Source organism: Thunnus maccoyii, chromosome 15 (genome assembly GCF_910596095.1).
Source record: "Thunnus maccoyii chromosome 15, fThuMac1.1, whole genome shotgun sequence".
NCBI lineage: Eukaryota > Metazoa > Chordata > Actinopteri > Scombriformes > Scombridae > Thunnus > Thunnus maccoyii.
The window spans coordinates 3,035,562-3,050,760 of NC_056547.1; the positions used below are offsets into that span (position 1 = coordinate 3,035,562).

Sequence of the window (15,199 nt, forward strand, 5' to 3'; positions counted from 1 at the left end):
ATGATGACATCATTTCCTGTAATGCAGCCTTTAAAACACTAAAACCAGATCATTATATTATAATATCCTAAATCTGAGACCATATATAGTCTGATATCATGATACTGATATAATATCAATATATTTTCCAGCTCTAGTTCGGTTCCATTAAACCAAACATCTAATGATCAAAAACCATGAAGAAGACATGATGGATTTATGGTATTTATGTTTGTTGTATGTATTAATATTTTTGTCTCTTCAGTGGACGTTTAAGTCACAAGTTTCATGATTTATTCACCGAGTCTGTTTCCATTGATGTCACATTTCCTCTTCATCACACACCAACGTTTCCACAACAGTCAAGACAACTTTTCTGTGAGTTTTTTTTCTAAATATTTGTATGAGTTGTTGAAATGCAGATAAAGAAGTGGATGAAAATGAACCAAAACTCAAAGCTGAACCTGCTTAAACCTGCAGAACTTTTATATATAAATGAACGTCTGTTACATTCAAGTCTAACACGAAGCTGATTCAGCCTTTCAGCAGCAGATAAATCTCTGTATTTCACAGTATACAGAGTCATTAAACCTCACGTCTCTTCTAGACTTTCCAAATGTTCAACTTCTGACACGAGCTGCAGCTCGAGACCACAGAAGAAGTTACATCAACAACTTTCCAGCATCTATTCATCTTCATCACAACAGCTTTAATTTGACAGAATGTCAGCTGTCAAACTTCACAACCCAAAGAAAAACATTCTTGATATGAACCTGAAGGAAACATCAGCACATAAAAAACACACAGACGTTTCCTTCTTACCTCGGCTGTTGGTCGCCAGGTCGGCCACCTTCTGAAAGGTGTCGAGGAAGGCTGCGACCGCCACCACCGTCGTCCTGGGAGACACAGCGGAGGAAGGTTTGGTTCAGGAGGAATTAGAATTAAGGAAGTTAGAAGAAAATAGTTGTTTTGGTTTTTAACTTTTCAGCAGAGACGTTGAGGAAAAGTAACGTCAGGCTGGTGAGTTGAAGCAAGTTCTAACTTTCAACATTTGAGACGTACACAAAACGTCACATGACCAGAATGTAACTGACAAAACAAATCAATGTTTTGGATGCTGAATGACCTTTTCAAGCTAATCTTAAGTGACTGCGAGTTGATTTCATGCTGTAATACAATGAATTGAAAGCAACTGTTTGCTGGGAATCAATTTAAAATGATACGTTATGTTGCAGTCATGTCAAATATATGCAGCCTTTATTAATACGGTCATTTAATCTCAGCTACATGAGCAGCGTCTGAACTGTAAAATAAACACTGAAGGTGCAGACGCAAGGTAAGGAGAAAGAGGAAGAGGAGGAGGAGGAGGAGGGGGAGGAAGAGGAAGGGTGCAGTCAGGGTGTTTGTAATCAGCTTTAGACCTCTGGTGACCTCTGGTGACCTCTGGTGACCTCTGGTGACCTCTGGCCCGGTGCAGAATCTCTGGAGGCTGCTGCTGATGCATCTCACTGATAATGACTTTATGGTGGCATCATTAATCTCTGCCAGTCGCGGAAGGTTAATTGAGTCGTGCACGTGTGTGTGTGTGTGTGTGTGTGTGTGTGTGTGTGTGTGTGTGTGTGTGTGTGTGTGTGTGTGTGTGTGTGTGTGTGTGTGTGTGTGTGTGTGTGTGTGGATCTACTGAACCAGAGTTTCGGGGACGAGGCGACGGAGGGAAGGAGAGGTGAACCTGACATTTAAACACTTAATGAAGCAGACTGATTGGATTTTCATGAGCTCCGGTTACTCAGAGTTTCAACATGTGTGTGTTTGTGTTCCACCTGTGTGTCGTTTACTTTTTACAGTGTTTACTGTCGTGAGTCTGCAGAGTAGTAAATAAATGTAGCATCTGAAACTTCAGGTACAGGTTTCTGCTGCCACGTTTTGAAGGCTGGAGTTTAGATTTACTGCTTATTAAACCCCAAAACGATGACTAATGATGATCAAAATCCTCAACAACACTCATATGGGAAGAAATACGATTTGGGCTGCAACTAACAATAATAATATTTTTGTTATTGATTAAATTGCTGATTATTTTCTCAATTAATTGATTGATAATGACAAAGAAAAGCATTAAATTATCACATTTGAGGAGCTGAAACCAGCAAATATTTGCCATTTTTGTTAAAGAAAAGACATTCTGAATCAATTATTTGATTGTCAAAATAGTTGATCAATTAACTGACTAAACGTTGCAGCTCTAAATTAGACCCTAAAGTTCTTTGACCCTCAAAAACAGCGCTTACGCCAACATTTATTGGTTAAATTCTCCATAAACTCGATATATCGCTATGCTAACAGCTAAAAAACTGCTTTCTGTGTTTAATTACTCCAATGTTTTGTTCCTTCTGGCTCTGGAATATTCTAATCTCATGGAAAATAGTGATTTCATTGATCGGAGTGCAGTAATAAACAGTGTGATGGAGGAGTTTAGGTTTATGGAAGAGTATCATTTAAATGATCTGAGTTTCAGAACCAAAAATGATACTTTAAAAAATAGAGACATATCTTTCAACAACATGTGTGTCTTACCTGAGCTGTGACTGCAGTTTGCTGGCCTTGCTGACGAAGTCGTCCCAGACGGGGTAACTGCCCTGAGGAGGAAGAGGAGAAATATCAAGTTGATGAAGGATTTACAGTCTATCAAAACTACTAAAAGTGTTTCAGCTTTAAGCATCGTACTCCTGTAACACCACAATGCAACTTAACCACCGGCAGCTGGGTCTGAGATTCAGCTGTGTTATGCTAGTAGCGGCTAACGTAGCCTGGACCTGTTAGCCTCCAGCAGGCTAACGATGAGGAGCAACATTTTCATTTTCAAACTTGTAGTTTTCAGCCCCAAACGACACTTCAACTTTAATTTAATTATTCTAGAAAGTTTATACAGTTGTGTTGTTGTACTTTCATTTCACTATTTCACAAATATACTGAAACAGTGCTCATTATGGATCGAGCGCGTCCTGATCTGGTTAATAACGTCAGTATCTGCGCTAATAAAGGAGCCAACGGAGCTTCAGACGACAACATTTTGTGTTGATATCAGTTTATTTTGATGGGATCACTGCGATCAGTGGATCGTTTGCTTGAGTGAAGTAAATCATTGTGTTCACATTTGGTGAACTTTGACCTGCAAATCTGTGCTGCTGACTGACAGCAGGAAGTCCAAAACAGAGGAAGCTAACATATCAGCTGTGTTGCTCCATCAACTTTTTATTTATCATAATCTTTATTTCACCTCAGAGACACACTGAGATAAAGACTCATTCATAATGTAGCCGAATAAAAAAATATATATATAAAAGATCCAAGGCATCAAAAGACAGATATGGAACATTTGATAAAAATGGTAATAAAGAGTCAAATCAGTAAAATATTGAAACCTTAAGAGCAAATACAAACAGCTGGAAGCCATAAAGAATTAAATTAAACAATTAAATGATAAATAGAAGTAAGCTTTAGATTGTTCTGCATATTATTCCAGCTTGTAGGTGCAAAGCGCTCAGTAAAAACAGCAGCAACAGTAACGTAATCCAGTCATCTGACATCTAACTTATAAACAGTCTCCATAAAACTGACACAGTGTACAGACAGTTATGAGACAGAAGTCGACGGTACAAAGAAATATTTAAAAAGTTTTTCAGTTTCATTTCATATTAATGTTCATTCAACATTCAACAGCAAAACAGAAAACATCCTCCTGTCTCTTCTCTTTAGTCAAAACACATCAATTCAGAGCATCAGATGATCAACAGACAACAAGGAGACAAATCAATACGGTCAATCTATATACCCCCCCCCATCGCCCCCCCCTCCCACCCCAGACTGTCTACGAGGAGTCCAAACAAACACCCGCAGGCATGCAAATACAGTTAGTCCGCAGACCGGGTCTGATATGAGACAGATACACAGACTGCAGTGCAGTAACGCTGCTGCAGACTAACACACAAAGACAGAAGAAGAAACTGGGGAGCACTTCTAATGTCAGCGGGAGTCTCCTGGTGTTTTCGGGGAGGGTGGGGCTTTTTTTTTTTTTTTTTTTTACTGCAGCTAAAGATCTGAAGCATCTTCACTCACTGGATTCTCTCGTCTAGACTTAGAATATCTGTAATGAATTTAAATGAAATATAGTTTAAACCCACATTAGAAAATCCTACAAGAAGCCTTCAATTAAAAACACACTTTATGTCTTTGTGTTTAAAACAGATTAGTACAGATTTTATGTAGTGTATTTATACAGTAACATGCAGAATGACTTTACAATACAACACCACCAACTATTTTGATATTTTATTAATTGTTTGAAGTCATTTTTTAGGAAAAAAAGTCCAAATTCTCTGGTTTCAGCTCCTGAAATGTGAATATTTTCTGGTTTATTTAGTTCTCTGTGACTGTAAACTGATTATCTTTGAGTTATGGATAAAAGACATTTCATGACGTCACCTCGAGCTTAATCCATAATGAAAATAATGGTGAGTTGCGGCCCTACATTATTTATTATTGTTTGTTTTTATTTCATTTTTATTTGTACTCTGTATCTGGTTTTGAAAGGTGCTATAAAAATATAGCTCACTTACTGACATTAGCATGACAAAGGTAACACACTCGTTACTTACACCTCGTCCGCCCCGTGAAAGCGACACACGAGGAGCAAAACAACGTCACGTTAACGACAGTCTGTTAGTGTCACCATGGTTACGCTCGTAAAGACAATAACGAAACTGTGATAACAACTATCTCACAAGTGCACTGCCAGCAACAGCGAGAACACTGAGGCAAGTCTGTACAGCAAGTTATGAGGCTACAGCTTCATATCGGAGTAATGGCGTCACTGTCAGGTTGCTAGGCAACCGGGAAAGATTCAACCAAAAACACTACTTGTCATTTTTACGATGTGTTTTTTTTATATGCTTTAAACAAAGAGTTATATTTTGTTAATTAGTGAGCTTTAGAGGTGCGTTTTGTTACTTTCGTTGTTGTTTCCTCCTGTTTCTTTATGCTAAGCTAAGCTAACTGGCTGCTAGCTATAACCTCACATTATACAAACAAACATGTAAGGCTGCAACTAATGATTATATATCTCTTAATCTGTTGATTATTATCTCGATTAGTTGTTTGGTTCGTAAAATGTCAGAAAACGGTGAACAATGTCGATCACCGTTTCAAAAAGCCAAAGCTGACGTCCTCACACGTCTCGTTTTTATCCACAACCCAAAAGATATTCAGTTTACTGTCATAGAAAACTAAAGAAACCAGGAAATATTCACATTTGAGAAGCTGGAATCAGAGGATTTGGAAATCTGCTTCTTAAAAAATGACTCAGAATAATTAATTGATGGTTGGCAACTGATCGATTAATCTTTGCAGCTCCACAAATGTCCAAAAATGTCTTTAATTCAGAACGTTTTTTGTATTCGTGCAGCCTGACAGTGACTGAACATCTCTGTGCTCATTTAGAGACTGTTATTGTGACTGCTGGTATTATCTTATATTACATTATACTGTATTATATTATACTGTATTATATTATACTGTATTATACTGTGCAGGTGTTTGTATTAACATTTCAGCTCTCTGCTCTTTTAGAAATTAGCTGCACGTTGTAGGTGTGCCGTCTGTCGTCAGCGTCATTCCTCTCTGTAACAGTGCAGCCGAGCAGGGTGTGTTCAGCCTTGTTCTGTTTGTGAAGCCAGCGTCATCGCCTGACTACCGTTGCTATGGTAACGCTGGTGCTGGTGCTGCTGCTGCTGCTGCTGCTGCTGCAGAGGGGCTTCAGACAAGGAGAAGAAGGGCTTGTGGGGAGGGGAGGGGTCACACGTGCGTGCATCCTCACCCAAACACACACACACACACACATTTATTTTTTCTGTCATACATTTGCTTTCTTTGTTTCTCTCCTTCATATTCATCACACACACACACACACCTTTCATTATTCTTATGCTCTACCGTTTCATCTCTCTGCTCTTTATTACTCATTTATCATCTCTTTTTTATTATACTGTATATACACACACATCTCATCCTCTCTCTCTCACTCTCTGACACACACACACACACATACACACCGAGGCGAGGGCAGGGCCGCTGCATCTATCAGTCACCGAGGACATAAATTGTCACCGTGGCAACAACCGGAGGCAGCAGTAGCAGCAGCAGCAGCCTGCTGGTCCTTCAGGAATCCATCTCTCTGTTTGTTTGGCTCTGTGAACGACTGAACAGGCTTTAAAACCAAGACATCCCTGTTTGCTTCTTCTTTATCGCGGCTGGTGTGAGATAAAAACACAAATCTGACTCCAGCTCCTCAAACTTCAGCATGATTGTGTTCCTCTGTGGTGTTAATGTAAATAAAATCAGAGGAAATGACAGAATATTCTTCCTTCCTTTCTTCTCTACAAAGAGAGTTGGACTCCACCCGAGGATGTAACTCTGTATCTGAGATGAACTAAATCTAACCACCGACATTTAGTAGATTTCACCTTTTAAAAACTAACAAAACTCCACCTGATGTCAGATAATAAACACATCAGAGCTGAAAACGCTGAACAGAGCAGAAAAAGATTCACATCAGCCGGTGAGTCGATGCCAACAAACAGTCTCACAGGAAAAAAAATACCCCAGAAAAGACAAAGTGACCCATTTGGCCGAAGTACCAAAGCCAATGAAGCTGCCCAGTCTGACGTTTCCATGGCGATCTCGATACTCCTACACCAGTTTCAGTAGCAGCGCCCCAAAATAAAGAGACGAGGATTATTTTAGCTCAGCCTCGGGTAACTTTACAGATGTTCGACACAGTTTAGAAAGTGTTTTTAAACACAAATATCAAGTTTTATTCTTTTAAATGTCTGTTTATGAGTTTACTGTTTACATATCAGTGCTGCAATACATCACAGTACACTCTGCTTCCTGTCAATCATCTGAGGAATAGTAAGTCGATTAACAGCTGTTAATCTCAATGAAATTAAGAGATTTATTGTTCATCTTTTTAATATAACCATTCATTTATCCATTCTTTATACCCGTTTAATCCTGTGAGAGGTCACAAAAGAGCAAATTTGTTCCACTTTTCTCTTCATCTCTTTACATTTATGAAGTAGATTCATAAAAGTTGAAACATTTTGATGCATCAATTTGCCCTGACCCTGACGAATGTGCATCTAATCGTGTCTTTCCGTTGACGTTGTATGTAATCGTGCCGTATCTAACTTAACATTTTGAGTGCATAAGTGTGTTCACACTGAGAAGTATGGAAAACCCGGATGGTGCACTCAAAACGGTCAAAAAGCTGAGTGCGGAACTATGGACACTTCTCGCCCTCAATGGTCGCCATCTTGGCTACGTAGCAGAAGGGGAGGGACCACTTTTCAAACTGGAAATGGCGGTCGGGTACGTTGTAACTACGGTGAACATCGCCACATTATACAAATGTAAGTTATACATGTGTTTTTTAGCACTAAGCACCACTATACTGTTGTCAGATATAAGCCATCAGTATGTTTTTTGGGTTAATTTGGCAGTCTGTAATGATTTGGTAGCACGAACGATAACGTGAATGCTAACGCAAGCTAATGCTAATCTGCGATCGTCATTTCTGGTAAGTGCACAACGGCTGTGTTTGATTTGAGACGACACTACCCTGTAGAAATTCACACACTACGCCAGTAATATATAGTGTACATAGTTTACTACATGAAAGTGTGAAAGTATGTGATTTGAGACACAGCTACAGTCTTTACAGTTGAGTCTCCAGGCTCTCATCAACCCCCCATGTAAGCCAGTCATTTCCAAACTGGAGTTTACCACTAAGCGCCATCAAACTGTTTTCTGATATAAGCTATCAGTACGTTTTTTGGGTTAATTTAGCAGTCTGTAATGATTTGTTAGCGCGAACGATAACGCGAATGCTAGCTAATGCTTTTTGGTAAGTGCACGACGGCTGTGTTTGATTTGAGACAACACTACCCTGTCAAAATTTGTGCACTACGCCCGTAATATATAATGTACTACATGAAAGTGTACTAACAGAAGTATGTGATTTGAGACACAACTATGGTCTTTATAGTTGAGTCTCCAGGCTCTCATCAACTCTCCATATAATTCAGTCGTTTACACCACCACCATCCCAGCACTGAACAGCAGACAGCTAGTTAGCAACTAGCTGGAGAGGGAAGATAACGAGGAAATTTAGCAGCTAATGAGTCAGATGTTTTTCTCAGGAGACAGTGGAGACCAAAGCAGAGCTAAACGCAGAGTGAACATTGGACACAAACATGATTACAACAGGATGAAAAGATGTTTAACACATCAGGCAAATGTGTATCTCACAGATCTGTGTCTTTCTGTCTGCCTAAAATCCAAAAATTACTTTAAACACTGAAAGAGCAGCTGTGAGCAAGTTCCAACAACTGTAAACCTTGAGTTCAGTTTCTATTTGACAGGAAGAAGAACATTATAACAGAGAGTTTAAAGGCAGATGTGAAGCTCAGTGTAAAGCAGCTCACAGTATAAGAGGATGAGCCAGGTTCTCCTCCAGGGAGAAACATGCAGATCGGTTCCACTTAAACGGATCAACAGTAATGTGTCTGCTTCAATTTCTCCAGTACAATGAAGTGTGGATGATGAACAGCACACAGCCAGAAACACACACACACACACACACACACACACACACACACATTTATACAATACGTAACATGAATAAATAAAACACTGAGTCCAGGTGAAGCCGACCTGCACAGAGGAAATGTATATTTTGTGTTGAGGAAATGAGAACGAGAAGGTTCCTACGACCGCGATGATACACATCTCACACACTCGATTCAATCAAAAGGAGGGTAGGAGGTCAATCTCATTTCAGAGCAGATACATCCAGCCCTCAACAGAGATGGTGGACAACACAGATTGAATATCAAAGTGCTTTTTTACAGCTACAGATCATTCAAAACCCAAAATATATTCAAATTGCTGTCGTGGAAAACTGAGAAAACCAGCAAATCTTCACATTCGAGATGTCGGAACTGGTGAATATTCAACACTTTTGCTTAAAAAATGACTGAAATGACAAATATGTTGAGTATATAAATAACAAAAGGGCATTTTTAAAATGACTCTAGACTCTAATTAAACAGATTTTGAGTTATGACTTGTTATGAAAAATCCTTTGAGAAATACAAGTTTACCAGAGTTATTCTTTGTAACAACATGCAGCAGCAAACAGTTTCCTGGTTAATAACTGTTTAAAACTGTTTTAAAGTAAAGTCGATTAATCAGCTTTTATTTTGATAATCGACTAATCATATTAGTCATTTTTTCAAGCAGAAATTGCAAATATTTGCTGATTGAAGCTTTCTTGTGTCATAAATGAGACTAGACTGAGCATCTTTGGATGTTTGTTGATCTTTGTCACCAAGAGCTTTAAGAACTAATAAACATTTTTCATCACTTTCTGACATTTTATAGACAAAACGATTGTGGGAGCCAAGTTACGTTTATGTATGTTTAGATAAACAACTCATGTAAATTGAAATTACGTATAAGTTATTGAATAAGTTTATAATAGTAATTTGTTAAAGTTAAGTTTAATTGACGTTGATGTAAGCGTGATATTTTGTAAAGGCAACATTATTTAATCTTTCTGTTAAAACAGTGAAGTAGGTTACTGTCACTTTAAGAGATCTACTGGGGTCAACCTGTGGTTTTCTTACTGTAGTCCAGTTTGCTGATTAGGAGAACTTGGCTTTGAATACTCCTGTAAGAAGATGCTACAAACTGTGGAATAAATACTTGTTTTTATCATTTTTTTTACATCGGAGTCCTGTAGAAGTTTTTCCTCCTTCAGGCCGAAGCCCTCGCTGACCTTCAACCAGCCACAACGATATCGATAATAAAACTAATCATAAACCCTTTAACCAAAGTGTTGCAACTGTTTAACAGGTATCAAAGACATTAAGCGATCTATTAATCTTCATATTAATCAGATTAGACCTCAGATGTGACCTCAAAAAGCACTTTTTAAGTTATTTTCTGCTTTTGTTCCCACTGTTTTCCGCCTATTTTGGTGATGCGTTCATGGCACAAAATCTTAGGAGGAGATATGAAAATACAAGTTCCAGAAAAATAAGGATCACAATGTTCACCTCGGCTGCCAACCAGCCTGTGCAGTTCCCAACATAAACACCAAAGAAAACCGATTACAATATCGGTGCCACTTCTGTTGTCTTTTCCACAACTGCTTCCTTCCACCACCTGCTAAACAGCCAATAAAAACGCCATATTCATCCTTGCGTCTGACTTTTTAATGGCACAAATCTCCCCTTTTGTAAAATACAGGAAACAGAAGGAAGAACCTGGTACAGAAGCAGGTTCTTAAAGGTTTTAGGAAGCTCCAGGTTGTGGGTTTTTTAAGTTCCTGCAGTGGAAAAAAGAGGCTAAAACTGTTTCACGTATCATCTCTAAGAAAACAAACCACCTTATTAGTGACAGACAAGCGTTTCGACTTTCATTAACCGAGCGATTTGTTTTCCTTCGGTTAAAATGAAGGATGAAGGTCTGCTTTAAGGAGTCTCTGCAGGCTCGGCGTACAAACACACAGACAAAAAAAAAGACAATTAGAGGCAGCAGACTGGAGTCTCCTCCACAGTGACACAGTAAAAGCTCTTCCACCCACACACTCGTTCTGCTAACGGAGGGAAAACCTGCGTCTGGATGTCTGCGAGTCACGTGTATGAATAAAACATCAGGCTGCCGTTCAAGTACGATGTTTCAACCAGCACATAAACATGAAAATAACATCTACATTTGTACTTTTTTCAGCAAAAAACGTGTTAAACTTACTCTAGTTTCACTCAGATTTACAGTGTCAGTCCTTCCAAAAGTACTTCATCACACACAAGAGGAAGAGGAGGTAAAGGAGAGGAGAAGAAGAATTCAAAAATGGAAAATATCAAGACAGCGCAGGACGCCAGAGAGGAGGAGGAGGGAAAGAAAGAAGATGATGAGAAGGAGGAAGAGGAGAAAAATGCAGGTGAAGGGGAGGGAAATGAGTCTGGAGGAAGAGCAGATGGAGGAAGAAGAGGGAGAAATAGGAGAAAGAAGAAGAAGAGGAGGGTGTGGCAGTTTTCCCAGACCTCCCTCTTGTGAACCAACCACTACACCTGTTAGTCACCACCTGTCTGTTATTACGTCACCGTGGAAACAGGTGTGTGTGGGCTCAACGGCGTCTTAATGCACAGACTTACTGGGCCTCGGGGCCTCAGGGGCCTCAGAGCCGGAAGTGATGAGGAGTGAATCATCTCGCTGTGCTTCAACACTGTTTTTAACAACATGATTTACGTCAGTTTGAACACGACGGCGACGCAGCAGCAACGTAAAGACACAGAACAGGACCATAAAACATCAGGAGGACTTTGTGGAAGAAGTGATTTAATTTCAGGAGTTTGTGCACAGTGATGGTGAACTCTCAAAGGTGAAGAAAACTGCAGACTGTGTTTCAATCCACCACGTTCCTAATCATGGATGTTTTATAACTCTAAACCTTCTTTCTCTAAACTTCTCCTTGTTGTTGCAGGAGATTCTTCAGTCTGTGGATTTTAAAAACACAATCAAAGAGTTTGCAGTTTACTGGTTCTTTGCTTGTGATGTTTAACTGAGAAGATATTCTTCATGTTGCACACACACACACACACACACACACACACACACACACACACACACTTGGCTGCTTTGTCTTGACTCATTGTTTACATATTGTTTTATATTGATGAATCTTATATTGTGTTTACTGATGAGGAGGACAGTTCATCTACTGTCTGTTGACGCAGGCTTCAGATTTAATGTTGCTGTGACATATTGTTTGTGGGCTACATGGTTCCACTGCGGGCAAACTGGAGTCCAACTCTTAACAAAAACCATCAACCATAACCTACATATAACCATTAAAACCAGTTCAAAGCTAAAACCAGGTCTAAACCACAAACTGACTCAAACCAAACACATATTTACATTTACTTCATACAATCACTGCAGAGTCAACAATGTTTCTACAAGACAAAAAGAGGAAATAATCAACAGTTTCCGCTTTAATCTGAAGTTCATCACATATGTTTAGTTGATGCCATTTAAAGCTGCAACTGATGATTCTTTTCATCATCAGTCTGCCGATTAACTTCTCAATGAATCATCTGGTCTATAAAATGTCAGAAGAACAGTAGAAACTGTCGATCACAGTCTGAGGTGACATCGTCTCCAACCAGAGTCCCACTGATGGAAATCATCAAAGACACGTTTATTAACTGTATTTTATCCACTAAAAACAAAACAAGTTTATTATCAACTGTTAAACATCCAGAGCAGCACGTCACAGCTGTTACAAAATAATAATAATAATAATAATGTGAGTTTATTTCATGTGTTGTGTAATATTTTATTATCAGTATCCAGAACTGACAGATATTCAGTTTATTATCATATAAGACAAAGAAAAGCAGCAAATCCTCACATTTTAAAAGGTAAAACTGGGTCATTTTTGCTTCAAATGTCACATAAATGATGAATCAGTTATTGATAGTTATAGTTATAATTGCCTTATTGATTAACTGACCGATAATTTCAGCTGAAAACCACATTTCACGTCTTTTTCTTTTACAGATTCTTATTAAACCTGATTTTTCTTCTTTTATGTACATCAAGAAAAATCCACAAACATCCTTCTGACAGCAGAAGCTCAGAGAAGAAGAAGAAGAAGAAGAAGAAGAAACACACTCTTCATCACTCTCCTTCACTCTCCTTCATATTAATTAAAAAGCCTGTAACTGTGTTTGCTTATCAGGATGTTACTGGTTTAACAAGCTCAAGTCATGTTTAGAGAAAGCTGCATCTAAAAAATAAAGCTCCAGAGCCTGAACACACCCTCTCCCTCCCTCCCTCCTCCTCCTCCTCTTCCTCCCTTCCTTCCTGGATAATTAGCAAATTAATGATGACGCCTGGAAATCTCCAATAAAGCCGCAATAAATCTGATTTTTTTTTTTATGGTTTTGTGCAACAGGAGCCTGCAGGATCTGTCTGTCTTTAGTATCTCACGTGTTTTAATATTGATTTTGATCAACAAATCAGATGCAATAAATAACCGTGTTACCTTCATGTCTCCTATGACAGTCTGGAAAAGCCCCCCCAGCGCGCTGCACTCCCTCTCCATCACCGTCTCCATCTTCAGCTGCGTGAACAGGAAATTACCAAACAGTCTCACTCACAGCTGCTGGAGTCCATACATGAAGCGTCAGGAAACAAATGAATTAAAGAGAGAAGGAGGAGGAGGAGGAGGAAGGTGTTGATAAAAAAAAAAAAAAAAAAACCGCTCAGACTGGCGCTGCAGGGTTTCCCCGGCTGATAGAGAGCCAGACACGGACAGAAGCAGCAGTTAGTTTCCAGTCAGAGGAGATGAATCCCATGTCTGCAGCAGGAGACGCATGTTGGAGAAGAAAAAGAGGAAGAAGAAGAAGAAGAAGAAGAGGCTGACAGCAGAGAAAAACAGCGAGCGACACACAGCCGGAGAGATTTAACTTCAGCCCAGCGAGCTGCTCCACACCGCCGCTGACTGAAGGAGACCAGAGCCGGGAGCGCGCAGGAGCAGCCGTGGACGCGCCGCAGCTTGGCCCCGCCCTCAGGTGATGGAGCTTTTTTTTGTTGTTGTTAAAGAAAAATCCCCTCCAGATATGATTTAATATTTATATAAGATACTCTACTTTGGATAATTACATGTGTCTGATATGGTTTTTTCCATAAAAAAAAAAGTTTAATTATCTTGTTAAAATCTTTAAAATGAAATCTGCTCTTTGTACCTCATTAAAAAGAATCTATAAATATGCAAATTCACAAATTAATTTCACAAGTTTAACTGTCAGACACAAGATGTCTCCTCTTTCACTGTAAAGTTCATTGTCAGTGTTTGTTCACTGGATTCTTCCAAGTTTCCACATCACACTCGTGTCAGTTAAATACTGGACCATGATTGGCTCCAAACTGTTTGTGACGTCACAAATCCTGCTCGTAACCCCGCCCCTTCAAATTGGAGTTCAATAAGCACAGAGACCACTTATGAAATATAAAGTAATAATAATAATAGTTGTAATAATTCAATATATTGGGATTCTTCAAAATAAAGGAAAGAAGAAGAGAGGTTTGTCATCAAATAATGAAACATGAGACAAATAAGACAAAATAAAAAAATAAGAATACATATTTAGGTGTCACAGTAAGAACCTTTAGCCAAAATTATAATGTGAAAAAATAGAAAAATAAATTGAAATAACATATTGTAGAATAAAATACATCGTTAAATCGTTAATATCACTCACTTTAAATGATTCTATTTCTAAGAATATTGGGAAAAAATCATGCTTAGCTGAGTAAATATTGACTAATATTGACTAATATTTAATACTATTTTTAAAGGTTGCTGTTGTTAAAATATATTCTGGATATTTCATATTTAAAGTCAGTTTATTTACAGTCTCGACAGGTTAAATAATAAGAATGGAGACTGAGAATCACTTAACAGGAGACCAAGACAATAAAACACACAGACACCAAAATAATATTAAAATAATATATGAAGCCAATAATCAGCAGTAGAATAAATAAACCATTTACAGGAATGTAGAATCAGCTGTGTGATAGATTGAAATTATTAAAAATAAATACTAAAATCAATAACAGTCCTCTGAGCTCATCTGATGAGATTTTTACTTTTAGATGTTTTATTACATAAATTGTATGAAACCAGTGATCAGTATAGTTAAACATCCTGTCATTGTGTTATTTACAGATGGATTTATATTTATTTATTATAACAATGACCCCCTGGAACCCTCTAAAGGACCCCTGGGGGTCCCTGGACCCCACATTGAGAATCAGTGTGTCAGTGTGTCAATGTGAGTCAGCTGATCACTCAGATACTTGAAGCTACGTCACCATCTAGTGGCCGCTTCACTGCATGACGTCAAAACGTAGAAAAAGAGGAAGAAATAAAAGATTGATTCAGTTTTCTGTTGTTACCTTATAAAACAACATGTTCAACTGTTTTCATTGTAAACAACCTGCAGCTTAAATATCACCTGTGTTTACATGTTTATCAGGTAAAAATTAATATTATTTGATGTGTTTTTTTAGATTTTATATTATACAG

General features: G+C 38.5%; 1 protein-coding gene across 4 annotated transcripts in view; it reads right to left on the reverse strand.

Moving 5' to 3' along the window:
• Positions 1-13,706, reverse strand: part of LOC121913565 (protein MTSS 1-like) — a 70,971-nt gene extending 57,265 nt beyond the window's left edge. For 2 of the 4 annotated variants that reach the window (XM_042436230.1, XM_042436227.1), the window contains exons 1-3: positions 13,151-13,705; positions 2,554-2,615; positions 802-875 (exon numbers count right to left, since the gene is read on the reverse strand). In XM_042436230.1, coding sequence (XP_042292164.1) covers positions 802-875; positions 2,554-2,615; positions 13,151-13,222 — 208 coding nt within the window. In that variant the 5' untranslated portion in view covers positions 13,223-13,705. Of the gene's footprint in view, positions 1-801; positions 876-2,553; positions 2,616-13,150 lie in introns of all 4 variants that reach the window. The other 2 variants (XM_042436226.1, XM_042436231.1) reach the window with 2 other exon arrangements.
• Positions 13,707-15,199: the final 1,493 nt, after the last annotated feature.